The sequence below is a fragment of the Nematolebias whitei genome, chromosome 18, assembly GCF_014905685.2.
Source record: "Nematolebias whitei isolate Nwh7 chromosome 18, NemWhi1, whole genome shotgun sequence".
In the NCBI taxonomy this organism is placed as follows: domain Eukaryota; kingdom Metazoa; phylum Chordata; class Actinopteri; order Cyprinodontiformes; family Rivulidae; genus Nematolebias; species Nematolebias whitei.
In genome coordinates, this window is record NC_056515.1 from 33,899,553 (window position 1) to 33,925,525 (window position 25,973).

At 38.0% G+C, this 25,973-nt stretch overlaps 2 protein-coding genes across 3 annotated transcripts; one reads left to right on the forward strand and one right to left on the reverse strand.

The window, feature by feature from the left end:
• Positions 1 to 126: 126 nt before the first annotated feature.
• On the reverse strand, positions 127 to 5,063 carry LOC119424382 (progestin and adipoQ receptor family member 3-like). Of its 2 annotated transcripts, none has more exons than XM_037691849.1 (6): positions 4,861 to 5,063; positions 4,584 to 4,746; positions 3,828 to 3,983; positions 2,059 to 2,256; positions 1,878 to 1,968; positions 127 to 296 (listed from the first exon to the last, which is right to left on the reverse strand). In XM_037691849.1, the coding sequence occupies exons 1-6, from the start codon at positions 5,055 to 5,057 to the stop codon at positions 154 to 156; spliced, it is 948 nt and encodes a 315-aa protein (XP_037547777.1). In that variant the 5' UTR covers positions 5,058 to 5,063; the 3' UTR covers positions 127 to 153. The 2 variants fall into 2 exon arrangements, with proteins under 2 accessions (XP_037547777.1, XP_037547776.1); XM_037691848.1 differs by having other exon boundaries at positions 4,563 to 4,746; positions 4,861 to 5,057.
• A 3,612-nt stretch (positions 5,064 to 8,675) lies between these two features.
• On the forward strand, positions 8,676 to 25,962 carry LOC119425155 (anthrax toxin receptor 2-like). The gene is made up of 17 exons (XM_037692692.1): positions 8,676 to 8,962; positions 11,115 to 11,186; positions 11,636 to 11,707; positions 11,839 to 11,920; positions 12,113 to 12,217; positions 12,777 to 12,845; positions 14,869 to 14,949; positions 15,033 to 15,093; positions 17,791 to 17,886; positions 19,195 to 19,264; positions 22,294 to 22,372; positions 22,542 to 22,637; positions 23,125 to 23,175; positions 23,551 to 23,646; positions 24,462 to 24,635; positions 24,723 to 24,803; positions 25,866 to 25,962. The coding sequence occupies exons 1-17, from the start codon at positions 8,841 to 8,843 to the stop codon at positions 25,902 to 25,904; spliced, it is 1,446 nt and encodes a 481-aa protein (XP_037548620.1). The 5' UTR covers positions 8,676 to 8,840; the 3' UTR covers positions 25,905 to 25,962.
• Positions 25,963 to 25,973: the final 11 nt, after the last annotated feature.

Below are 25,973 nucleotides of genomic sequence, written 5' to 3' on the forward strand. Positions count from 1 at the left end.
CAGTAACCAACCAAGAGATTTAATGTCTAACACTTAAAAACTAAATAAAGAACACTTTTGTTTCATGCACTGACCTAAAGTGTTGTTCATGATAAAACAGTTCAGCACCTTGTACTCAGCTGAAGGTGATGCTTTTGTTGTGCTGGGGTCCACTTAGCTGCTGCTGGTCTGACTGGGACACGGCTGGCTGTGTCTGAAGCGCATGATGAGCACGGCGGTCTGATGCCACCAGTAAAACATCAGCACCACCAGGAGGTGCCACAGCTGGTGGCTGGCACCAACGTAGTTCACCTGGCCTGCAGACAGAGAGGGGAACGTTTTTCATTATTTAAAAGTCGACAAACTGGATTGAAACAGAAGCTCAAGCAGCTTATGTGCAGCACTTTGGTCAGTCCCTGTAGCTTCACAGTAAATGTGCTGAAAAAATAAACTGTACTTACTTAATACTTATGATAAACAATGTTTAACTCACTAAATGGACATACATCTGTTTATTGGGTCTATTATAGGCAGAATAAAACTCCAGCCGTTTGTCGGGACTGAAAACGGACACCCCCGCGATAAACGAGGGACTACTGTACTTTTCTTCTGTAAACTCCATTTTCTGTCCACACTGTTCAGTAAATACATTCATTTGTGGGTCTGGCTTGGCATTTGTGGTCCAGCCCATCAGAGTCTTATGGAGTTTCGGCGCAACGTCCAAAGAAGCTAAGCAGCTACAAACAACCTTGGCTTCTTCTGGTGCTTTTTCCAAACATTACACTGCACATTTCATCGCATACCGAGGAATATTTGGTGTTGTGGATTTATCACAGAAGTTTACGGTCGTACGACGTCAAACAAAGGTGGTAAGTAAGATAATCCCATGGCTCGTAGCCGTTTTTATCATGCTAAGTGTTAGCAAACAGTAGTGCTTGGTGTATCTGGATGGTCAAAGGAAAACGTTTACAAGAAGACAGTGGTGAGACCAGCTATGTTATATGGTCTGGAGACAGTGGCATCGGCAAAAAAGACAGGAGACGGAACTGGAAATGGAAGAAACGAAGATGTTGAGGTTCTCCTTAAGAGTGACAAGGATGGATAAGATTAGGAATGAGATCATCAGAGGTACAGCACAGGTTGAACAACTAGGAGATAAAGTTATAGGCCAGAGGAGATGGTTTGGACATGTCCACAGGAGGGACAGTGGGTATATTGGTAGAAGGATGTTAGAAATGCAGCTGCCAGGAAAAAGACAAAGAGGAGATGTATGGATGTAGTTAGAGAGAACATGGAGGTAGTTGGAGTGAGGACAGTGATGCAGAAGGATGCTCAGATGCTCAGGGAGTTTGTGTGTTTGCCCACACACATGAAAAATTAGAGGGAACATGTTTTGATCACATAGATGAGCCTTAACGAGACATTTGAGTTAACATTTATGAATTAATGTTTGAAACAAAATGACTTCTGTAAACCTTGCGGAGTATGAAAACCTGGAAAACTGTTTGGAGACAATAATTATTCAAAATGTTATGAAAACCTGCATATTTACATTTCAAGCTTACAAAGTTAAGCATAGTGATAAATCACAGCTCCAGACTGTGATAATCTGATTAAATTTTTTAATCGATTGACAGCACTAGTTTTTTTTTTGTGGTTTCTCTTCAGGGCTATAGAACTTGGTAGTTTTAAATGTAAAACCTTAGCTACACCGCCCTCTAGTGGCAGTTTAAATCACCTCTGGATTTAAACAAAGATTTCATCTTAGCTGATAAAAACCAAGATTTGAGGTTTTAAGGATTCACGTTCATAACTGCATTTAAGTTACTGACACACAAATAGCACTTTTGATGCTCGGTTTAATTTTTGCTTTGCACTAAAGCTTCCTTCGAGCTCACCCGGGAAATATCGTTCAGGGATTTTGGTGACGTAGAACAGGAATGCAAATCCAGCTATCAGGTACATCCCTATCACACGAGGGAGGAAGAGCTACAAAACAACAACAACAGAAAGCAAAGCGTCACAATCCACAGTAAAGATTCAGATCGGCTTTTTTAATTATGACTCTTCTTTCCGCACCTGCACGACTTCAGAAGTGAAACCTTTACTCAGCCACACCCAGTGGCACGCAGGAATCACACTGATGCCCGCCACGCAGAAGAAGATTGCCATCCTGATCACTTTCCAGTCGTTGCTGAGGTAATGAGGGTGGACCTGAGCGCAGAACACGGCCAGAATCAGGGAGAGCACGGTCAGGAGGTAAACCTGCCGCCAGAACTGCAAGAAAAAAGAAAAAACTCTTCATAAGCTGAGATGAAGTGCCTGCGTCTTTATTAGTCCATCCACGTTTTATAATGTGTTCTTTTACGTAAGAACTGAGAGATTTGTTTGAACATCAGACAATCTAAATACAGTTACGTGGATCAGCTCTCTTGCAATATGGATTGTCTTCTTGTTGTCTTTTAAGTGATAATCAGATACATTATATACAACAAATAGAAACCGTCTTCACAAAAAGGCATGTTTTCATAACACTGGTGGACATGCTGACTCCAAGCAAGGTCCGGCATTGAACTTATCATAACATGAAATATTATACAAATGCAATAACACTCCAGGTCCATTTGCAATTGTTTGACTTCTACAGAACTTTTCTGACATGTTTCCTTCCATTCCTACCAAATATGTCTAATAAAGTGTAAAAGTCCATAAATAAGTCGCTTCGCCGAATACGTTGCATTTATTACGCGTCACCGCTGACAACCCGGAAACGTGGGCCGGTGTTGAAAAATGGTAAATGGACTGTACTTATATAGCGCCTTTCTATTTTATTTCAATTTTTGTGCCGAAAATCGATTGGCTGCCAAATGGAGGCCGCTGGGGCGTGAACGGGAGGACTTTAACAAGACTTTAACAAGATTAACACTTAAAAACAATTGTTTGTTTGCTCGGAATTATAGCAAATATGTCTCAGTCTAACTTTTGCTTAATAAATGAACTTTGATGGTCAAATCAGCTGCATTTCAAAACCCAATTCACAGAAGTGGGCACACACAGCGGGATGAACTGCTGTTCATTTCTTCGAAGTTTACCAAGATAAACACCTAAAAACAATTATTTGTTTGTTCGACTTCATAGTAAAGGTGTGTCTCAGTCTAACGTTTACTTAATAAAAGGACTTTAACGGTCTAATCAGCTGTATCTCAAAAGTATTCGGTGCTCCCGGGAGCGCGCAGACAGGGAGGAAATCAGGAAGGAGAAATGTGCATTTCTTTGAAATTTAACAAGAAAAGCACCTAAGACAATTATTTATTTGCCAGAAATTAGAGCAAAGCTGTGTCTCAGTTGAACTTTTACTTAATAAATGTGCTTTAATGGTCAAATCAGCTGCATTTTGCCAGGGTGGTGCAGCGAAATGAAACTGATTTGACGGTTGCTCCAAGCAGTGAGCAGAATAAATGTGGCATAGTAAGGCAAGCCGATTGTGTCACTAATAGCTGGTGAAGATTCTCAGTCATCCAGAACATGGTAAATTCAAAAATGTTCATGACAAAAACAATAAAGTACAATGTAAAGTATAATAAATAAAGTCCGTAAATGGCAGTGTTCCATTTTTTCAGTCAGAATGAATGAAAACGCTCATATCTCAGCCAAAAATTGGTTCATAAATATGTGAAAAAAATCCATAAATACGTCGCTTCGACCTATAAGTCGCGGGGCATGTAAATTATGCAAAAAAAAAAAAACATGACTTAAAGGCCAAAAAATACGGTAATTACTTTAAGACATATATTTGACAATAATAATACAGAAATGCCCTCTAACAGCCTAAACACTGCTGCACTTACAGCGTTACAGTAGAAAGCATAGAAGATCCCAGGAACATAACAGCCCAGGATGCCGACAGAAATGCCTGCGTAGTCCAAGGACAGCCAGCGACGGCACGTTTTTTCTGACCGGTGGCATGAGAAAAGATGATACCCCACTGAACACAACATGCAAACCTGGAATAAAAACACACAGAACACTTACTCGTTGCAAAATATTAGTATTCTGTATCTAACGGCAATACATTTTCATAAAATTATTGTTTTAAGCAAAGTAAATAACTTAAATAGTCCTTGTAATTGCAGGTTTATGAACTTACAACATGTAAGGCTACACAAACAATAACTATTATATGTGCATAACAGTGCAATAGGAGACACATATCATGAGAAAACGCAATAAGCTTACACAGTGACAACGGAGACTAAATACATTTTCAATCCAAATATGGGCCTCTACACAAATTGCAACCTAAACAAACAAGCAACTAAAACACAAAAGTCACTAACACAACTAAACTGAACTAATGCATTTTCCAATTTCTAACGATGCGTCTCAGCTCCCGGCTGACATGAAACTTACACTCCTGAGCCGGTAGAGCTGAGTGAACCTGCAGCGCAAACATAAACTGAAGTGAATCAGCTGCTTAAATGATGCAATGAAGAAGAAACCAGCAAAGCATGCAAATGTCATTACTTTAGCCCACCAGTGATGAAATATAAAAAAGTCCACTTGTGGTTACAACAACCACAAACAGACGAATAACTAACTGTTACCTGGAAGCAGAACAACCCTATAGCGTAGATGATGTAGTCCTCTCTGTTTGCGCCTGCAGCTGGCAGGACCGCCGACAGGTCATTGAGCCCCAGGAAGAAAAACAGGATGAAACCCAGAAGGTGGCTCCAGATATTCACTGTCTCATTGGACAGAATAAAAATACTGCAAGAAAGAGTGTGAAAGAAATAGTTTGAGCGCAAGTACAAGTATATTAGTGTTCAGATGCAGATCGTGCAGTTTGTAATAACAAAGGCATGCATTTCCAACATGACTCACCTCTTCAGGCAGAGTCTGGAGGTCAGGTGAGCCCTGTATCCATCTGTGATGTAGGGATTTTCTTTAAGGAAGATGGGGATTTGCTCATAGGTGTACAGCCGTATCCTCTGGGGCAGCAGCACAGGCCAGTGCTGGTAACTGCCCAGCTCTATGTAGTGGGCAGTTTTCAGCAGCTTCTGGGGCATCTTCAGCAGCATCTTGTTCTGAGCTCTGACAATACAAGTTGGTGGAGTTTGGAGTCTGCATTTGAAAAAGAAAAGAGTCGTTTTATAAGCCTGAATTCATCCATCCATCGTTTTATAAGGCTGAATTCTGCTTATCGTAATAGATCATGTACACGTGTTTTATGCGCATGCGCCAAACAGGAGCGACGTTCACATATCCAGAGGGATGATACAGAATGACCTCCAAAAAAAAAAAAAAAAAACAGCCAACATTTGAATAAAAGGCACACCCATATGTAAATATTATAACGCATTTAGGATTGGCATTAGGTCAGTTTGGGTTTTAGCATGAATGCTAACGTGAGAGCTAATCATAACATAACGAGGAGACGTACTGAAGAAGAAACTCACCATTAATCCGAACCTCGATGCCGGCTTTTCATGAGAAATTCAGCCATATTATGATGGCTGGCAGGAAATTAAATGAATTAAATGAATATTATGGCTGCTCTCAGCTGTCCTGCGCTTCTATTTCTTCTTCTGCTGTTTATTGACGGTTGGCAAATAAACTTGGAGACGCATTTACCGCCACCTATTGGTCTGGAGCATATATTGCAGCAGCATATTACTGCCACCTGGTGGTGATAATGTGTTATTGTCACTATTTAGATTTGTCGAAATGATCACTTTTCATTCATTCATTCAACATTTATTTATACAGGTAAATCCCATTGAGCCTCGAGGACTAATTTACAAGAGAGACCTGATTTCAACAAAGAATGATGACAACAATGGACAGTTATAAAAAGGCATACAGTTTTTTTTTTTTACAAATAAGATGGCAAAAAAAGTAACAAAAACAGCTAGATTATAAGGCAAATGTAGAAAACTGAAATCACATTGGTAATATGCCTTATGGTGGGTGGGTAGGGGTATGTCAATCATAAAATTATGTTCCTATTTTATTAGATGTCAGCGTGGTATGGCAACCTCTGCACAGGCAAAAATCCACGTTACAGCAATCTTTGCTCAGAGCATGACATTTTGCATCCTGGCCCCTGCTGCACAAATGCAACTGCAAGTTTTAAAGTGTGTTGTTGTTTATATTTCTTTTATAATATGCTTTGAGCTCTCCCCAATGATTTATCTTGAGCAAAATCATAAATAAATCCCAGTCATGCTATTGATGAAAGTGCTTGTTTATTGATGTTGGGCTTCAAGTCGTTGCTGTTGTTTGTTTGTTATTAATATTCATCACCACATTTCAGAAGTTTTTTTTTAATTTAATCTGTTTCTGATGGGGTAACTAACCGTGGTGGCAATATCTTTGTGTGGGCTGCAAAGAAAGAACAAGGTTTCATCATATGAAATTCACATATCAGTAACTGTGATACACATTTTCCACAGTTTTAAATATATGTATAGTACAAAAGAAAACACCATGTTTTCAATCAACAATTTAATGTTTTAATGCAATAATTACTGTTTTTAATTATTTATTATTACTATTTTATTTTTGCAAGTCCTGCTCTTTAGTTTGGAAAACATAAAATGTAATCCAGCCACACCCGCTAATACAACAGAGATCACATAATCCATAACAGGGAGGGGGGGATTCATTTTCGCTGACACACAGACTTTGGTATGTAATTATACAAGTTGTTTACTGTCATATAGTCTTATCCAGATGATTTGTTGAACAATTCTGGATCCCAGCAGACTGCAAAGTTAAATGTGTAATTACTGTACGGTGTCACAAAGGGATTTACAGGAATGAAATCTACATCTCAGCCTGATCATTCGTGACAGAGTGCAGAATTGGGAAATAGGGTTTCATTTTTTTTGTTAAACAAACAATGAAGCATAAAGAAAGGAATCCTTTCCATTTTTGAAAATTTAGCCTCTTGATGTATGAGTTGACACATTCATTTAATCTGCTTTTGTATTAAAGCCATGACAAAAGAAACATATCACACAGACACACACATTGATTTAGATTCCACATTTGGAGGGTTAGGATGCACTTTTTGTGACATGTGCAAATAAAAACACAGCACCCATGACCATTAGGCTAACAGGACATAAACACAGTATTATAAGCCACTGCTGCACTGATCAGTAATTATACAGAACGGCACCGTTTCACATATCATGAAATTTAACATTAAGTTTTTTTAATTAAATAAATGGGGATGTGTCAATTATACAGGAATATTTTAAATTATGTGAAACACAAGCCTGTTTTCAAAGTATTTTTGCCATTTTCCCCAGCTTTTAATCAAACAGCTGTCCTTGTGCAGAGAAAGGATGAAATGCTTTGAGTGAAGACAAGAAAATAATTATGGTATTTTCAAAATAAAAGCCCACTGTAAACACAATGCATCCAAAAAAGTTAAGCCAGGTTAACTTTTATTTACCTGGATGATTAAATGTACATCAGGACAATTAATACATGTTTTTTTTACATATTAGATACACATCAATATTCTAAAAAAGGGATTTTTTTTTTCAAATTATTTCTCAATTATAAGTGTTCTCTTCATTGTACATTTCCTTTTACATTACAGAAAGTGTATAACTCACTACAATACCAGAAAATACATCTAAATAGATCAAATCCTACAAAAAAGGTACTCATTACAGTATTACAAAAAACAGAAACAAAGGTATATAAATTAAGAAACAAAATCTACACAATATGTTTTTAATATTAATTGTTGATGTGTCTATAAATCCAAAATTTGTCAGTAAAATTTACAAACGGTCGCCTCCGATCATGTGTTTGCTTAGCTGATACGGAAACAACCGGAGTGACGAGACAGAAACACTGAACCATGCACAGAGGAGCTGTTTGGAATCAAGACAGACAAGAGATCTACTGAATAAGGTACGTAATGACTTGTTTACATTGAGTACATACCTGCATTTTATAATTGCATATTAATAAACCTGGAAAACACAAACTGCACCCTTTGATATGGTTCAGAATAAAATTTGTTTATGTTTTTAAATCATATTTATCTGATAGATTCCAGTTTGTAAATGTAAATAATGAATTGTCTTCTTACACCAAAGTTAGTCATGGAGTTCCTCAGGGTTCGGTGCTTGGACCAATACTCTTTACATTATATATGCTTCCATTAGGTAAATTTATTAAACATAGGATACATTTTCATTGTTATGTTGATGATACACAGGTATATTTATCCATGAAACCCAATGAATCCAATCCGTTACTTAGACAAGCATGTCTTAAAGACAAAAAATAAACTAGATGACCCTAAATTTTCTGCTTTTAAACTCAGACAAGACTGAGGTTTTAGTTTTTGGACTTGAGCATCTAAATTTTTCAATCTTTTGCCCTCTTGGATGGCTCTGGCTTCCAGCTGTAATGTTAAAAACCTTGTTGTTATTGACTTTATATGTATGTGAATGTTTCTGGTCAGTGTCCTGAGTTGACTTTGTTGTGATTTTGGCGCTGTATAAATAAACTGATTTGAATTGTTTGATTTGAGAATTTGCAACGAGTGTCTTGTTTTACACGTGTTTTTGTTCTTCCTGTGGGCAGTCGTGGTTGTTTAATTTGTAGGGTCCTGACAGGAAGTGCTTCAGTGTGTTCACTGTGCGTATTTGACAGTCGGTGATGTGTGCAGCTGTGCGTCCTGCTCCGGTCACCACCTCCCTGTCAGCTGCTCCTCTCCCCCTCAAAACAGCAGAGCTCCAACATGTGAGCAGCCGGACTGAAGCATGATTTTTGCTGTGGATGTTTCATGGTGGATGCATAAATAATCTCTGCGGGGATGTAACGCATGGATTATGGGTCGGGTCTGGGTATGTTGGTGCCAAATCCTGCTGCTTGCTCTGCGCGTTTGCGGGAGTTCTGAAGAGGAAGACGCGTCCTGCGATGGAGTCTTTGATATCTATTTTGTTTTGGACAGGTGAGCTGTGAAATTATTCGCATTAACTCAGAGTTGAACTCAAACCTCTCCATGTATGGCTGTGTTTGGATCCACTCATGATCCACTGGACTGGAGAGAGAGTTTATTTATCCTCTAGTCTGGGAGAAATGTCGCTTTTATCTCCCAGCATTTTACCCTCAGTGTTTTGTTTTGCAACAATAAAACATTTAACAAACTTTATAAAACGAATGCATATGTAGTATTGTATTTTAATGACTTTTTCTTTCTTTTGGAGCCAACCACTGCAGCTTGTGTGTTATTTTTTACACTTTAGTCTCATTTACTTTGGTCAGTTTTACAGAAAACTAGTGCTATTTTAAAATACATGACAAGAAAGTACACTTGCCTTAAATTCTAGGGTTTTATGTATCAATACATAACAAAAACTAAGTTATTAAAATTCAACCTCAAACACACAAGTGATTTAATCATTATGTTTTGACCCGGTGGCTCAGTTGGTGGACCTCAGCAAGAAGGCCGTTGGATCGAATCCCAGCTGGGGGACCTTTCTGGGTTGAGTTTGTTCTCTCTGTGTGTGGGTTTTCTTCGGGTACTCCGGTTTCCTCCCACAGACCAAAAACATGCATGTTAAACTGATTGGTAACTTTGAATTGTCCCTAGGTGTGAGTGAGAGAGGTTGTTTATGTGTCCCTGTGATGGACTTGTGACCTGTCCAGGTCCCCCCGCCTCTCGCACAGTGACTGCTGGGCATGGGCACCAGTGTCCCTGTGATCCGAAAAGGAAGAAGCGGGTAAAGATAATGGATGGATGGATGGATGTTTTGACCAAACACATATAGACAAAAACAGCTCATACAAATGTCAAACACAGTGGTGGAAGTGTGATGATTTGGGCTTGTTCTACAGCCACAGAACCAAAGTATTGTAGAGTCAAATGTGAGGCCACCTCTGTCTGCCGACTAAAGCTTAGGCCAAACTGGATCCTGCTACAGTGCAAGAGCCCCGAACACAACAGCAAATCTACAACAGAATAACAGAAAAAGAAAATGTTGAGATGGTGCAACCTGTTTAAAATGCATCTGTGGGACCATTAGAGAGCCGTGCAGAAACAAACACTGACAAACCTTCATGGGTTTCTAGAATTGCGCCGCTCGGGGTAGCTGCATGTTGGAGTAGCTCTGTTACTTTCATTCTGAGATTTTGCTTTTGGAAACTTTTAATTCTACCTTTTCTTTTTGTAAATCACTTTTTTTTTTGGATGATTGTTTCCTCTGGTGCAGCTGGCAGAATTTTTACAGAAACTTTTTTAGTTTTAGACATTTCTAGGTGGTTTTTACAAGTGGGAGCAGCTGACTAACATCTCAAAAGCTCAAATAATATCTCAGCTGCAGCCCCAGATCTCAAATGAGTTGAAAAAGGAGGCACCGTAGATGCATTCCCGTCTCCCTGCCGGCTGTGCTCGAGCGCCTGACCACCAAGATCCTGGAAATGGCAGGAAACAGGGCTTTTGACAGCAGAAGGATGGGATCGTCCCCCAGCACCTGCAGCAAGCTGTCCGAAGTGACGAGGAGCTCGGCAGGCTGCTGGGAGGAGTGATCATCGCTCTGGGAGGAGCTCTGCCTGGCATTCAGTTGTTCCCGCAGCCCGGGGGAACTGAGAGGCCAGCTGAGTCTGGGTGGATGGATCAGATGGCATCTGCGGCCAGTTTTTTCGGATCCACTGTGGGACGGACCTTTACAAGAGATCCTTCCTGCCTACGGCCATCAGTATCTATAACATCTCTTAATGAAACGAGGATAACGAGTTACAACAACATTTAATTTCCCTTTGGGATTAATAAAGTATTTTTGAATTGAATTGAACTGAACGAACTGAAGCGATGTTGTAAAGAAGAGTGAGCTTAATTTCATCCTCAACCACGTGAAAGACCAAGTACAGAACCGTGTTGTTTTAATTTGAGATTAGATAGTGACGTTTAGAAACTCAAACACATTTTATATCCTGTAGTCCTCTTTCTATTCCTCTAGAACTGAAAGAAGGAAGACTTCCCTTTGTCCCCATGATTGTAAGCGTATTTGGTTGATGGATTAATCTCCCTCTGCTTGGATCCACCCTACGTTTCAGATTAGATCGGATTATCTGTCATTTTAGTATTTCTTGTGTTTTTGCAGATCAGGCAGCGTGTGGGGACACTGGAATGAGATCTATGAGTTTGTGGAGCAGCTCACTAGCAGGTTTGTCAGGTAAGTAAAGTTACACATTTCACCCTTTGCAATCCCTGCAATAAAAAAGCTTGTCTACTAAAGAATAGTCTTATGTTTATGAGTTTTGCATGCACCAACCAAAGGAAACTGAGGCTTTTACACAGCAGAAAGTATTTTAATGTTCATCCAACAATGTATTAGTGTGTAAAAAGTAGGGCAGGAGTTATTTCAGGCTGCAGAGCTCACATAAAGGCCAACAACTGCTCCAAACCCTTCTGGTCTGAAGGGTGTGTGTTGATATCTTTAGGTTTTAATAGTGAGGTGCTAAATATAAAGGCTAACCATGCAGCCAGATGTGCTGACAACAAAGACTTCCTGTCGCAATGAATCAAAGCAGCAACAGTTAGAAACCGAACAGGCTCGGATGATCTTAATATTTGTTCTGGGATGTTTATTTCTTTATGTTGTGTGTGTTTTCTTTATATTAGCCCCAGGATGAGAGTCTCCTACGTTGTCTTCTCAGCCCAGGCTGCTGTAGTACTTCCTTTAACTGGAGACAGGTGTGCATTTCCCTTCATCTTCTCTCCTCGTGTTGTCTTAACTCGTATTCCTCCTCCTCTCTGATGAACGTGATGTGTACGTTTTTAAGACTGGTTGTAAACGTTGCTGTTTTTGTGATCTGGCCGCTCAGATCTAAAATAGATGAGGGTCTTAACGAGCTGAGACAAATCAATCCTGCTGGGGAAACCTACATGCACGAAGGTTTGAAAGCGGTAAGATTATTAATCTGATAAGACTTTGCAACAAAGTTCATGCTCAATCATCCAGGAATCTTTAATCCAATATCAGTTTTCCGAAAATACAGTGTCACATGTTTTGGATTTTTATTTTATAAATGTATTGTGATTTTCTTTGAATATCTAAAAATGCAGAAGACATTTAATGTCAAATTTTCCCTTTATCAGGTGTCAGAACAGATGAAGATACAGTCGTCCTCCTCATCCAGCATTATTATCGTACTGACTGATGGGAAGCTGGACATTTACCTCTATGAACTCAGTGTACAGGAGGTAACACACACACACACACTTCAAGGGGAGGACGATTGAAAAATGTCACATCACTTTATTTCTGCCAATTATGTTTATGTTTATGTACAGAATGAGGGAAAGAATATAACAAAGCTTTCAATGGAAAGTTATTATTTTAAATGGATTACTTCCTGACACAGAAAGGTGCTGCAGGTTGACCTCCCTGCAGTATGACAGTTTTTGCCTGTGTGTGTGCATGTGCTCGTTTCACTGCCAGGAGACAGATTTTAATGAATATCATAAAACGTCGTCATTGGATGTACATCCACAGCTGAACACCATTGGAAGTAAACACAGTTCAAGATGGCCACCACAGCTAATTGAACTTAGCCAACACTAACATGACTATTGATGTAATAATGGGTTGCAGTCAGGGCATGCTGCTTCACAGATGTCAAATCTGATATTTTGTTTTTTGAAGCAGCACGCCAACGTCGTTTCTAAATAACTGAATCACATCCCTCAAAGTTATATTTCTAGTGCTCGCCGTGTTTGTCTGTATTCAAGTGATTTTCACTCATTGTGTTGTGATTTCCAGGCTGACAAGGCCCGAACGTTTGGAGCCAGAGTGTTTTGTGTTGGAGTAATGGACTTCGACCCCACGCAGGTGGGAGGCGCTTCATTTTATACCTTTTCCTTGTTTATCTCTTCTAATTTGGACTCCCCGCAGCTCTGAGGGAGATATGTCTGTAACTGATACAGCTGCTTGTTTGAACAGTGATGTTTTATTTGACTTTCTGTGCGAGCGGTGTGTGTGTTGAGCTGTGAGAACTTAAGCCAACTGTTGTTTTTGGCCCAGATGGACTGACAAATACTATCACCTTGTTGCTCAGTTTGTTGGAGTTAAAACCTAAAAGCTGACAAAAGCTGAAAACTTGTTTACTCTGTGTTTTCTTTGTGTAAAAACAGTGAATATGTTTCAATAGGAAGCAGGTCTTCAGTCGTTTCCTCAAATCTGTTTTTCATGAGCGATAAGGATCCCGGACGAGCCCCCATTAATGTAACGACACCGACTCAGCCAGGAAAGGGGGAGGAAACATTCAAATCAGGTGGAATGAGGTTTTGAATAGGATTAATGATTTATTTAGTCAGTTAACCAAAACTAAACAAAAAGAGATTACTTTCAAATTACCAAAGATGTTTAATGATTATAACTTCTAACAAAAAAACATTTTAATGTTAAACAATTGATTTAAGCCTCAGCCCTTATTGATGCAGGATTATAACAAAGATTATGAACTAGTAAGCCTTCTGGCTGTCTTCAGAAGCTTACAAACAACTCCAATTTCAGGAATTAACTCTTAACCAAAGCCAAACATTTCAAGTCCAAAGACACCCATGCAAAATGACGAGCTGCTCTAAATAACAACCGCTCTGAATGGCAATGCCGGGTAGACAGCAATAGGGAATACACCAGGGATTAGCTCAGATTGCAAATGAACCAAATGCACAGGCCTTGGCACATTTTAACACCCTGAATAATAGCACTATATGCACATGAAGACCGGTTAGAAAATGGCAAAGTTGCAGCTACATTTGTAGAAAAACAGATTGAGAACCGCTGGTATCGTTCAACATGAGGCCTGGATGCTGATCTGCAGGCTTTCCTGTGAGAGACACTAATCCAGCCAACGAAACAGGTTCAAAACAAGGATCAGGTTTGCAGTCAACATCAATTTTTCCAAAATTAGGCTTACTCTTAATGAATCCCACACCTTTTGGTTGAGATTGTACATTTTGCGTTTTCCGTTTCAAAGCTAAACAGTTGGCAATAACATGCCCTTTTTGTGACAATAGAAACATTCTTTACCATAATTTTGCTGTACTGTCTTGGTTTTCTCGCTCACCGATTTAACAGAAAGGTTTTTAGTTGAAACCGATTGAAAAACAGTTTTGTGTGTAAGCACATATTTATCATCTAGAAAAGCAGCAGAAGAATATTCATTCAAGTGCATTAAAATACGATCTGGGAAACAGTTTTTGAACTCTTCCAATAACATTCACTCTCTTAAGGTATCAAAGTGACTTTTTGTGAACAGCACCATATACAGCATCATATCAAGTGCGAACTTAAAACACTAAAACATAAAACTCTATAATGGTTGAGAACCATTTATATGTTGTGATTTGTGGGTTTTTCTTCCACAGGCAGCAACGTCTCATTACTCTAATTAGATTTGCAGCACATAAGGGACAACGCTGTAATTACATTTGAGAAATATAATACAGCTGTATCACATTTCTGCTGGCATTGTTTTGCTTTTTGTTGCAGAAGCCTTTGAAAATAATATCTGTGTGAGAATTATTAATAAATCAGCTACTGTGCCTTTTACCTCCTAAAACCTTCAGTAGCAAGTGGTCTTCTGTGTGGTTACTCTGCTCAGTGGGCTAAACAGGAAGTAATCACATCACTCTAATTGTATAATACGAGACAAACTTCCTGCTCTGCCATCGTTAAAGCGCGAGATGAAAGCCGCTGCTGAAGCTTTCATCTCCTGGAAACAGGCTCGTGCTCGCTTCATGCTGCAGGAGCAATGGGCTGAAGACCTCCCTCAAAGGCAACTCGTAGAGCTTCACACATAGATGTACATTTATTTAACCAATTCAAATGGTTTTCGCTTTGGTTGCAGCTGGCGGAGATCGCAGACGGCACAGAGCAAGTGTTTCCAGTCATGTCCGGCTTCTATGCCCTCAAAGATATTGTTAAAAAGGTGAGGTCATCGTGTGTGTGATGGCATTGTTTATCTAACTGATCAACTCAGCTGCATCCTGCATCTGTTCCTCTGTGTCGCAGGTCCTCCAGCAGTCGTGCAGTCAAGTGTTCACAATAGAGCCTTCCAGTGTTTGTGTCAACGGTAAGGCTATATCGTCCTGGTGAGAAACGCCACTGCCATTAAAGATTACAATACACGATTGGCAGAGCTTAAGGTTTCCTAGCAGAACATTACCTGAAGCGTTAAACTTTTATTTGTGCTTTATTGCATCCTGGAGAAAGTCCTACAAGTTCTTGATGGAAAAAAAAGAAAACTAAAGTCATCTAGATTGTCCAGTATTTCAGTGCTCATGGTCCGTTTGCAATAGTTTTAATGGTGGACAATAGCCAGTGTGCCCTGTCACCCAAAATGGAATAAGCGGGTAAAGATAATGGATGGATGGATGAATAGCCAGTGTGGACATCTTGGATGAGCTGCAGGGTGCATTGCACTGAAACAGCATTAACTGTGAGCTAGGTGCATCATTGAACTGTCAGTTCAGCAGTTTTACCAAAGTTCATGCTCAATAATTCAGGTAAAAAATCCAACAAAGTTCATCCAGGTCATCTGGTTGGTTTCTTTTGTTGTTGTTGTTGTCGTCGAGACGTTTCATCCTTTATCCAAAGGACTTCATCAGTCCGAGGAGCCACAACAAACTCAGTCCCACAAGCAGCACACTCACATAGTGGACCAACCAGTTTGCTGGTGATAAGATGGCTTCTGGGGTCCACCCTCTCCCCCATCAACTCCTCTGAGGTACAAAGTGGTTCATGACATCAAAGTTCATGCTCAATAATCCAGGTTAAAAAAAAATCCAACAAAGTTCAGTCAGGTCATCTGGATGGTTTCTTTATGTTGTTGAGACGTTTGATCCTTCATCCAAAGGACTTCATCAGTCAGTAGTTTTACTTCCTTGAGGCATTTCTGGTAGTTTTTTTTTTTTTTTTTTACCCCCCCAGACTGAGACTGAGACTAACATCCACATTAGCTGCAGTTTTGGAGATATTTTCAAGCAAACCTTCAGTTCTGGGTGAAAATCCCTAAAATCTTCACATCATTTCTCCTTTTCCAAGTCACCAACTCCAAGACAAAAAGTTCATTTGCTGCCTGATATATCGTATCTCTACAAAATGATATTTTCAGGAGACCATCAGTTTTTTTTTCAACTTTACTTTTAAACTATGACCTTTGACTATGAAATTGTGACATTTTATTGTGACATTTAACTATGAAAGTTAACGATGGTCCCATAAAATGATACAATTTATAATCTTTTCTTTGGATTGTAGGGGCAAGATGTTGCAAAAACACTAAGAGAAGTGTGTAGCTGTGTGGAGGATGTAAAAGGTACACAAAGAGGACATGGAACAAAATAAAAGCACAGAAGAACGGATTAATGTTTACAGAGGTTTCCATGGATAAGACACGATCCCTCTCAGATAATGTTCTATAGACACAGGAAACCAAACTGCAGCTCTGTGGGGGATGCAGAGCAGTCAGTTGTTTATGCACAACTAAATGATGCCCACAGGGAGGAGAAACACCCCATCATGTGCTGCTGAGCACGGTGGAGGTCCTGTCATGCTGTGGAGCTGCTGTGTTGCTTCTGCTTCTGGGAGCTTGTAAATATAAAATATAAGGTTAAATAGAACAATAATGTTGAATACCGACAAACTAGATTCCAGGTGATTAGTGCCACTTTTATATTTTTGCTACCATTCTGCTACTTTTAGCTTTAATTTAATCTTTTGCTACTTTGTATTTTCAGCTACCGTTATAGTGCTTTTAGCTAGTCTTTTGCTACATTTCACTAGCTGTTATAACTTTTAGCTTCAGGCTACTATTTTATTATTAGGGATGCACAATATTATCGGCTTGGTATCAATATTGGCTGATATTAGCGGTAAAATTAAATATCGGACATCGGCTATTCCATCAAAATAACTCACCGATATAAAAGGTGTCGTTTCTTTATTTATATATTATATATTTATACAGTGTTGCATCATTTTCAGCCCCCTTTTTGGCATCTGCATTTGGTAGCAAGCCAGACTGACAAAGACCATACAGAATAATGCAGTATTTTAATTCCATAGCAGAGAAAGTTATGTAGTCTCTGTAAGAAGGTCTAAAAAAAATTGGTATTGGTATCGGTTATCAGCCAAATAAGTTTTAACATATTGGCATTTCGGATATTGGCCAAAAATCCAATATCGTGCATCCCTATTTAATATTTTAGCTTTTAGTGACTTTTGTGACCTACATCTTTTAGCTAGAGTTTTGCTGCTTTTGGCCGTTAACATGTTTTCTACTTTTTATGTTTTTTTTTTCTTTGACTTTAACATCAAGGATTTGAGGATTCAAGGTTCTTTATGTGTCATTCCACCACATGTGGTACATATGGTGGAACGAAATTGTGTGTACAGGGTCCCAGTTACATCCAACAAAAGTATTAAAATGTAAAAAAAAAAACAGTAATAACATCTAAGATATGAACTAAGAAAAACGTTAATAAAAATACTTATTCTTATCTGTAACTATACATTAACAAAAATACACTAAGCACTAGTAGTATAAAAACAATACACCGAACAGCAGCACGAACATGAGTCTGTGTGAGCAGATGAGTACGAATGAACACAGTTTTCCGTCATTCAGCATTTGCATTTTAGCTGAAAATGCCATTTCTCAAATTTTATATAAATTCATGGTTATTTCTCTACTGTTAATAATTGTAATTTAATAAATAAAGGGTTGTTTTCTGGATTTATGCTCATAGTTGTGTTTTGTGTCTTTCAGAGTCATTTAACGTGGTGTTGAGGGGCACTGGGTTTAGTGGATCCAAGAGGACAGACAACATCCTCTGTGTCCTTTCTGCCAATGAACTACTTTACAGTAAGCAAAACCCGCAACGTGATCATGTCAACACACGTTTTCACAGCTTAATGCTACAAAGTTCTTCAGCGCTACGGTTCACTTCACACTTGAGCTTCAGCGTCCACACGGCTCTAAAATGTTCTCTGTGATTAAATTATTCAAGAAGTGAAATCTGATACTGTGGGGCTCCGGTGGAAAGTCGAAGTCATGACGAGATTTAGGCATAAACAAAGGCGGCCTTTTAATGGCCTCCACCAGAGAACAGAGGACATGTTATGAGACTGAACAGAGGGAGGAGATGCTCTGCCATTAGTCTGTTAACGGATCGATGGCAGGAACTGTGGTCGGAGTCACAGAGAGGACACGAACAGAAAACACATGATTCATGTTAGACAGCTGTTTGGTTCTGATGGAGGCGTTCACTGCTGGCTTTGATCTTTCGAATACTTTTGTAAAAAAACTATTAAAGCCACAAAACAAGCATAAAATGCTGCATTTAATCTGGAAAGGTATTTACTAATCGAACGATGTAAAATTAAATGTTTCAGTCCTACAACAAGTCAAAAGAATAAACACCACTGATCAGTTTTTACCGTAAGCCAGTTATCAGCCACTACGCTGAAAGGTGGGCAATCATGTGCTTGTGTTAGCAAAATGTCTTGTGAAGCGCTGAATGAAAATAAAACTAGATATGCATAAATAACTGATTACCCTTTGGAGTCCTTCCAATTAAAAATGGTAAGGGCTAATCAGTGTTATCAAACAAAATAAAAACGGCTATAACTCGGTTATTTGTTACAGACTCTGAGCTCAAATCTACAGTGGCCCTGAGGTGTAAATGAACAACATAAAAAAAAAAAAAACAGAATTACATTTGAGAAAAAAAACCACAACAAAAACACAACATTTGAAAAAACGGAATTACATTTGAAATGAATTACATTAAGCCAAAGCGGAAGTGGCTGGAATCACATTAGAAAAAAGCAGAATTACATTAGAAAAATTGAATAATTCAGAAATTATATAATTTCCATTTTTTCTAATGTAATTCAGTTTTTTCTAGTGTGATTCCAGCCACTTCCACTTTGTCTTAATGTAATTCCGTTTTTTCAAATGTTGTTCATTTACACCTCAGGGCCACCGTACATATCAGTTGTGGTCACAGCCGAGAGTCATCCAGCTCACATTATACAGTATATTTGTTTAAATCTTCAGCGAGCAAGGCTGCAGATGATACGAGCTTCTTCCAGGAATGTGACATTTATCATACTGATTTATTGTGACTTTGATGGCTGTTTTTTTTTTTTTTCCTCTGCTTCTTATCAGATGAGAAGCCAACAGTAGTTCGAGACGGCTATCTGCTGTGTCCCGCTCCCCGTCTGCACGAAGTTGGACAGTAAGTTCAGACAAAAACAACTCTGTGTGTGAAGCTGAACTGAGTCAAATACTTGAGTCAAAGGTCAGTGATTATTTGAGTAGTGAAAACAAAACTCCTTTAGTTTATTCAGTTCAGCATTTTGTGCCCAGAGAGACAAATTAAGGTATTTAAAGCAATCAAAGGGTTGCATGGTGCGTTTGAAAATAATTATCTTTCAGATCAGCTGGAAGATATTTCCAAGTTTTTTCTTGTTATAGTACAGTTAGCATACTTGGTCATGGTTCCAGTGACAACATATTTGTTATCTTAAAATATGCCAATAACTAAATACATAATTAAATACTATATGCATACATGCATACATGTATACATACATGCATAGATGCACACATACATACCGTACATACATATATACCATACATACATATATATCATACATATCATACATACCATACATACATACATGCATGCATGCATACACCGTACATATATACCGTACATATTTGCATACATACATACATACAAAAATAAGTAAAGTTGTTTTATTTTCAAATAAAGATATTGGGGGGCCAGACAGAGATTATTCAAAGGCCACATTTGGCCCTTGAGCCATATGTTGCCCATGTGTGGTATACAGTATACTCCTTATATATCCATATATAATATTTATGTAATGAAATATTTTTATAGAAACTGTTCTTGTTTTTTTTCTGTACTAAAAACAAAAAACAACAAATATAATGGAATATAACTGGTGATTGAAAAATCAACATTTCCTTCTGGCGTCACATTTAACATCACATGGTCTTACAGATTTATCCGACAACAGCAACTTCACAGAGGAGTTTCACGACAGAAGTGCTTTCTTTAAGAGCACTAGTGCACAGTGGTTTTTCTAGTTGGGCACTACTTTCATCAATTTTTCATAAAGAATATGGACAAAAATGTAGATTCTGCCATATTGTACAGCAAACGCCTATTTTTCTTTTTTTTTAGCTGGTCAGGGCATTAAGGTAATTTTGTTCAACACAATTTTGTGACAATACATTTTTCTTTTTAGAGAAGAAATCTGGTTAGAGCGAGCGCAAGAGTGAAACAAGCAGAATGTTTATGGTAAAACTGTCTCGAGGTGTTGGGTGAACTGGGGTGAGTCTGGTTGGGATATCTCGGTGGCATTTAAAGGCCCACTCCAGTTCAAACAGCACTCTGTTCAAACCTGTCACCCCTCCTCACCTCACACACTCTTATCTCTCCTTCCCTGGAGCAACCAAAGATTTATTAAACTATCAGTTTAATAGGTACCGGTAACGTAAACAAATATGTACAGTAAATATTTTTTTCATTCTAGACATCTTCTTTAAAAAAATAAAAATAAAATCCCGGGTGTGACGAGGCTAAATGTTTTTGGCGTCAGGAAGCTCATTAGATTGTCAAAAAACAAACAAACAAAAAAAAAATCCCACAAATTAGCTGCAGCATTGTATAAGCCATGGTGTTCAAAGCCTGTGAAAAAAGTAGTGGCTTATAGTCTGGAAATTACGGTGTATATTTTGTACATTATCAAGGCAGTATTAAGCTCTAGTAAATTGCATATTTTAGAGCAGGCATGATGAATATTTTGTCGGTTCTATCCTAAAAATATGATCCATTTGTAATTCTTATAGCTTTGTTGGTTTTATAGTTACACACACACAAAACATATGTGCATCAATGGGGTGCCGTTTGTAAAGTTACACAGTCACAAAATTAGCAGCAATATTTTGGTTTATTTAGCCTTTCATAAAAAAAAATTTAAAAAAAGTTTTTTTTTTCAAAGTCGTATTTTCACCATGTCATTCATACATTTATAAATGTCATAATTCCAAGCTAAATATTTAATTTACAAGCTAAATATTTTGTTTACAAACTAAATACTGAACTTGCAAGTTCAATATTTAGTTAGCAAGCTAAACATTTAGCTCCACACTAAATATTTAGTTAGCAAACTTAATATTTATGTGCAAGATAAATGTTTAATTTATACACTAAATATTTAACTTGCAAGTGAAATATTTAGTGAACTAAATATTTAGGTGTAAATTAAATACCTAATTTCCAAACTAAATATTTGTTGTCCAAGCTAAATATTTAATTTCCAAACTAAACATTGAATTTCTAAGCTAAACATTTAATTCCTAAACTAAATATGTAATTTACTAAATATTTAGCTTGAACCTAAATATTTATTTTCAAAGCTAAACATTTAATTTCCAAAATAAATATTTAATTTACTAACAAAATATTTAGCTCAGACCTAAATATTTATTTTCCAAACTAAATATTTAATTTACTAAATAAATATTTAACTTGCAAATCAAATATTTAGTTTGTAAATTAAACATTTAGCTTAGACATAACTATTTAGTTTGTAAACTAAATATTTAGTGTGGAACTAAATATTTAACTTGCTAATTAAATATTTAGCTTGCTAGCTAAATATTTAGCTTGCAAGTATTTAATTTGTAAACTAAATATTTAGCTTATAATTTAACTATTTAGTTTGGAACTATGACATTTATAAATGTATGAATGACAAAGTGAAAATATGGCTTTGAAAAAAAAGTTTGTTATGAAAGGCTAATAAATAAACCAAAATATTGTTGTTAATTTTTGACTGTGTAACTTTACAAACGGCACCCCTTATGCAGCATCTAAATAATGTAGACAAATAAGGAAATCTAGTAAAATTAATGAATATAATAAAGACAAGAGCTTCCTTTTTCTTAATGTTTAATTGTGTTACTAATGTTGGGAGGAAAATCTGGTACAGTTGCACCTATTTAGCTTGTTTAACCTTAAGAATGATCAAAGAAATTACTTCATGAACCATCTTTTTACTACCTTTTGAATATGATTATGGATAACTTGATCAGCTATATCTAAGTGAGGGCCCTGTTTGTGTTTTTTTTTAAAATCACACTGAATATTGAACATGGACAATCTTTGACTAAATTCTTCTAATGTTTTATTATTATTATTATTATTAATTTTATGTTTGCTGATTACAGATCAGTTGAAGTGCTGGTTAGCCTGAACAATGGGAAATCTTACATCTCTGGTCCAGTAACTATACATGCAACTACATGTGTGAGTATTCATTCAAACTATAGTATTTAGTAGCAAATAAACTCCAGTGTGTGGGAGTAAGGGCTTTAAAGTGATGTGCATGCATGGTGTCAATGAATCACTATAAATGAAGATAATTATATTTATGAACGAACTGTATTTATGTCACAGAGAGTCTTGTTTGTTGCAGTCAGATGGGACCTGGGTGCTGTGGCTGCTGTTGGCTCTGCTGCTCTTACTGGCTCTGGGTTTACTCTGGTGGTTCTGGCCCCTTTGCTGCACTGTGGTATGTTTGGACTTCGTTTATTTACACATATGCTTATTTTTAGTTCCTCTATTATAAAACAAAAACCGTTAAGGGGACAGCTGAGATTTCTGAGCGGAGCTATTGTGACTATTCTCAAATAATATCAAACCTGTGGCAGATAGCTCTTTGAATAACCTGCACTTGGAGAAATAGAGTTAAACTCTGGTCAAGCAGGGTCAAGACCGCTGTGGACCAAAGGTTTAAAACAGCTGCAGTCGTTAGCCGTTAGCTTGCCACTCTGGTCAGACTCCATTTCTCCAACGAATGCTGTTCAAAGAACTATCTACAACAGGTAAGATGTTAACTGTTCATAACCTCTTCACAGAACCCCACCTTTAAAGATGTAAACGATCAATGGTCCACTAAGGATGTCTAAGAATTTAAAAAAAGTTATTCTTATATCAAGTTATTCAAGGCTAGAAATAGTTTTTAGCCATTTTTCTGTAAATATGTTTGCTTCACACAGGTCATCAGAGACCCACCCCCGTCTCGCCCACCTCCTCCACCTCCCATCATTGTGAGTAGAACTTGGATCGTCCCACAACGTATTTTCTGAAGGTCAGAATCTTCATCTCGCTGCCGTCTTGGCAGAGATGATTGAGAGAAAATCTAAATGTGGGTGAACGCAGAAGGAGCGTCGGTGGAGCTTGGGAGGGAGGCAGAAGATGTTTGGGCAGACTTTTTTATTTGTGGCGCTTGAGTGAGAAAACAGCATAATTTACATTTCAGTGTTACATGTTAGAGATTATATGTTCCAGCCTGAGGAGTGTCAGAATGTGGAGTCTCAGCCTCAAATTTGAATTTGAAACACTTCATAACTTTTATACTAAATTCAACCGTTCAAAACTAGAAGCGCACACGAGTATTGACTACAATGTGTTTCTTCTTTAAGGAGCCAGAGGAGGAGCCTTTCCCTAAACACAAGTGGCCGACAGTGGACGCCTCGTACTACGGAGGGAGGGGTGCTGGAGGGATCAAACGCATGGAGGTAAAGTAAAAAAAGGTCTCAGTGTTTTCCTTTGATTGTATTTCTAGTTCATTTTAGAAGTCTTGAAATGTATGTATATGTATGTATATTAGGGGTTGAACAACTACATATTTTTAAAAGTCAGCGCAAACATGATAATAGTCGAGTTGACGTTGACTAGTTGATGACGTCATAGGAACACAAGACGCAAAAAAAAAAAAAAAAATCACAAAAAAACATCTATTATTTACAAAAAAAAGAACAAGAAAACATCGGGAGCGTATATTTATGCTCCTACCATTTATCATACTGCAAATAAGTAACAGGAAAACCAAAACTATTAAGCTGCAAAAGTTCGATTTATTTTATTTAATCCACTAAATAAAATAAATCACCGCAGCGGTGGTGGCGGTGGTGGATTCTCCAGTGGAGCGCACCCCTGTTTTTATTTATATTTTATTTAGTGAATTAAATTAAATAAAACTAAAAACAGGAAGCGGGCGGCGGTGGGATCCCATCGTGGATTAAATAAAATTAAACTAAAAACATAATCTTTAGTGAAGTACTTCCACACTGTTGATACCTGTTTGGGAAGACTCGCCTGCTCCTCGCCTTCCATCTGCTTGGAAGAATCCGTTTTGTAGCCGCGGCCCGGCGCCGATCACATGACACATCACACCAACTGCGATTAGTCGGTGTGAAATTTAAACTCGCAAGTTGTCCTAGAACCAACTAGTCGATTAGTCTATGCAACCCCTGACGTTAACATATATATTTAATAAATACTTGCCTTATCTCAGTGACGACAACACAGTAGGTTTTCCCATCTCTTGTAGGTGCGATGGGGGCAGAAGGGCTCCACAGAGGAGGGGTCGCGACTAGAAAAAGCCAGAAACGCTGTAGTCACTATGCCGGACGAAGTGGAGGAGCCCATCATTCCTCGACCCCCACCAAGACCTCCTCCAGTCTACAACCCCCCATCCCAGTCCAAATGGTACACTCCCATCAAGGTGAGGAAACCATCCTATTTATTTGCTTCCGCTGGGTGTCACGCTGCTGTTGCACGACTTAAACCTAACTTTGTTTCGAAACGTCAGGGGCGTTTTGATGCACTGCTGGCCTTACTGAGGAGACAGTACGACAGAGTGGCAATCATGAGGCCGACACCTCAGGACAAGGCAAGAAACACCTTGAACATTTCATTACATCATATAAAAGCAGAAAAAATCAAATAAAATACGCAGCTGCTTGCAAGAATGACCTGCTGACGTTAAAATAATTTGTTTATGATCATCCCCATCCATTTTGATTGGAAATTGAACTGAACGTGCCGTTTACGCAGTGATTTGATAGCAGTTGATCTTCTCGCTCCAATTATCTGCATGTCAGATAACTAACAGCGTACTGCGTCACCAGGTTTGTTATAAATAACAGTTGGCGCCTGCACAGCTTGACATCGAACACAGCCCACGCAGATTGAAAGCTCTGCAAAGACCCAAGATTGCTTTTTTATTATTTTAGCTCAATTTTGACTGGAATCAACATAAATTCAGGAGATTATTAGTATTTATTAGGATGTTTATCAGTCTGTGCTTTTACTGTGGCTGATCAGTGGAAGCTGAAATTTTATTTGCATATTTTGTAGGGATGCACGATATTATCGGCATGCTATCGATAAATATTAGCGATAAATATCGGACATTCCATCAAAATAACTCACCGATATAGAATGCTTGTTTTAAGTAAATTTATAATTTAAAAAACTGTTAAGTGCATCTATTAATGCACTACTACTTATGCGCTTTTTACTTGTCGCTTGTGAACAGGTTGAGTTTAGGTTCGTGAAAATTTATAAATTTGCATGCGAGTGTTGTCATTATGTTAGAGATTAAATGTCATGAATAAATGTGACAAACATAATCCAAGTTGAAATGTTACATCATTGTCAGCCCCCATCTGCATTTGGTAGCAGGCCAAACTGACAAAAACCATTCAGAATTATGTCGTATTAATTTCACAGAGAAAGCTATTTAGTCTCTGTAAGTAGGTCTAGGGGAAAAAATATCTGTATTGATATCGGTTATCGGCAAAATACGATTTAACATATTGGAATATCTGATAAAATTTCAATATTGTGCATCCCTAATAATTTGTTATGGCATTTAAGCATGATAGATTTAACTTCAACCTGATTCTTGTTCTTTTTTTTGGCTAAACTATTTTTTCTCCGTTGTCTTTAGGGTCGCTGCATCAGCTTCACCAGAGTTCAGTCTCACTGACGTGAAAACACGAGGATCATCTTCTCTTCCAGATACGAACGTCAAGCATTTTGTGTTTTGTAAATAAAC

What these genes read in the sequence shown, in the direction of transcription:
- LOC119425155 (XM_037692692.1), top strand. Translation starts at nt 8,841, where the DNA reads ATGGGTCGGGTCTGGGTATGTTGGTGCCAAATCCTGCTGCTTGCTCTG. An exon ending in TGCACGAAGGTTTGAAAGCG is followed by an intron (nt 11,921 to 12,112) that starts GTAAGATTATTA and finishes TCCCTTTATCAG; the next exon opens with GTGTCAGAACAGATGAAGAT. An exon ending in CGTCTGCACGAAGTTGGACA is followed by an intron (nt 19,265 to 22,293) that starts GTAAGTTCAGAC and finishes TGCTGATTACAG; the next exon opens with ATCAGTTGAAGTGCTGGTTA.
- LOC119424382 (XM_037691848.1), bottom strand. Translation starts at nt 5,057, where the DNA reads ATGCTGCTGAAGATGCCCCAGAAGCTGCTGAAAACTGCCCACTACATA. An exon ending in ATGCTTTCTACTGTAACGCT is followed by an intron (nt 2,257 to 3,827) that starts GTAAGTGCAGCA and finishes TTTTTCTTGCAG; the next exon opens with TTCTGGCGGCAGGTTTACCT. An exon ending in TCACTTCTGAAGTCGTGCAG is followed by an intron (nt 1,969 to 2,058) that starts GTGCGGAAAGAA and finishes GTTGTTTTGTAG; the next exon opens with CTCTTCCTCCCTCGTGTGAT.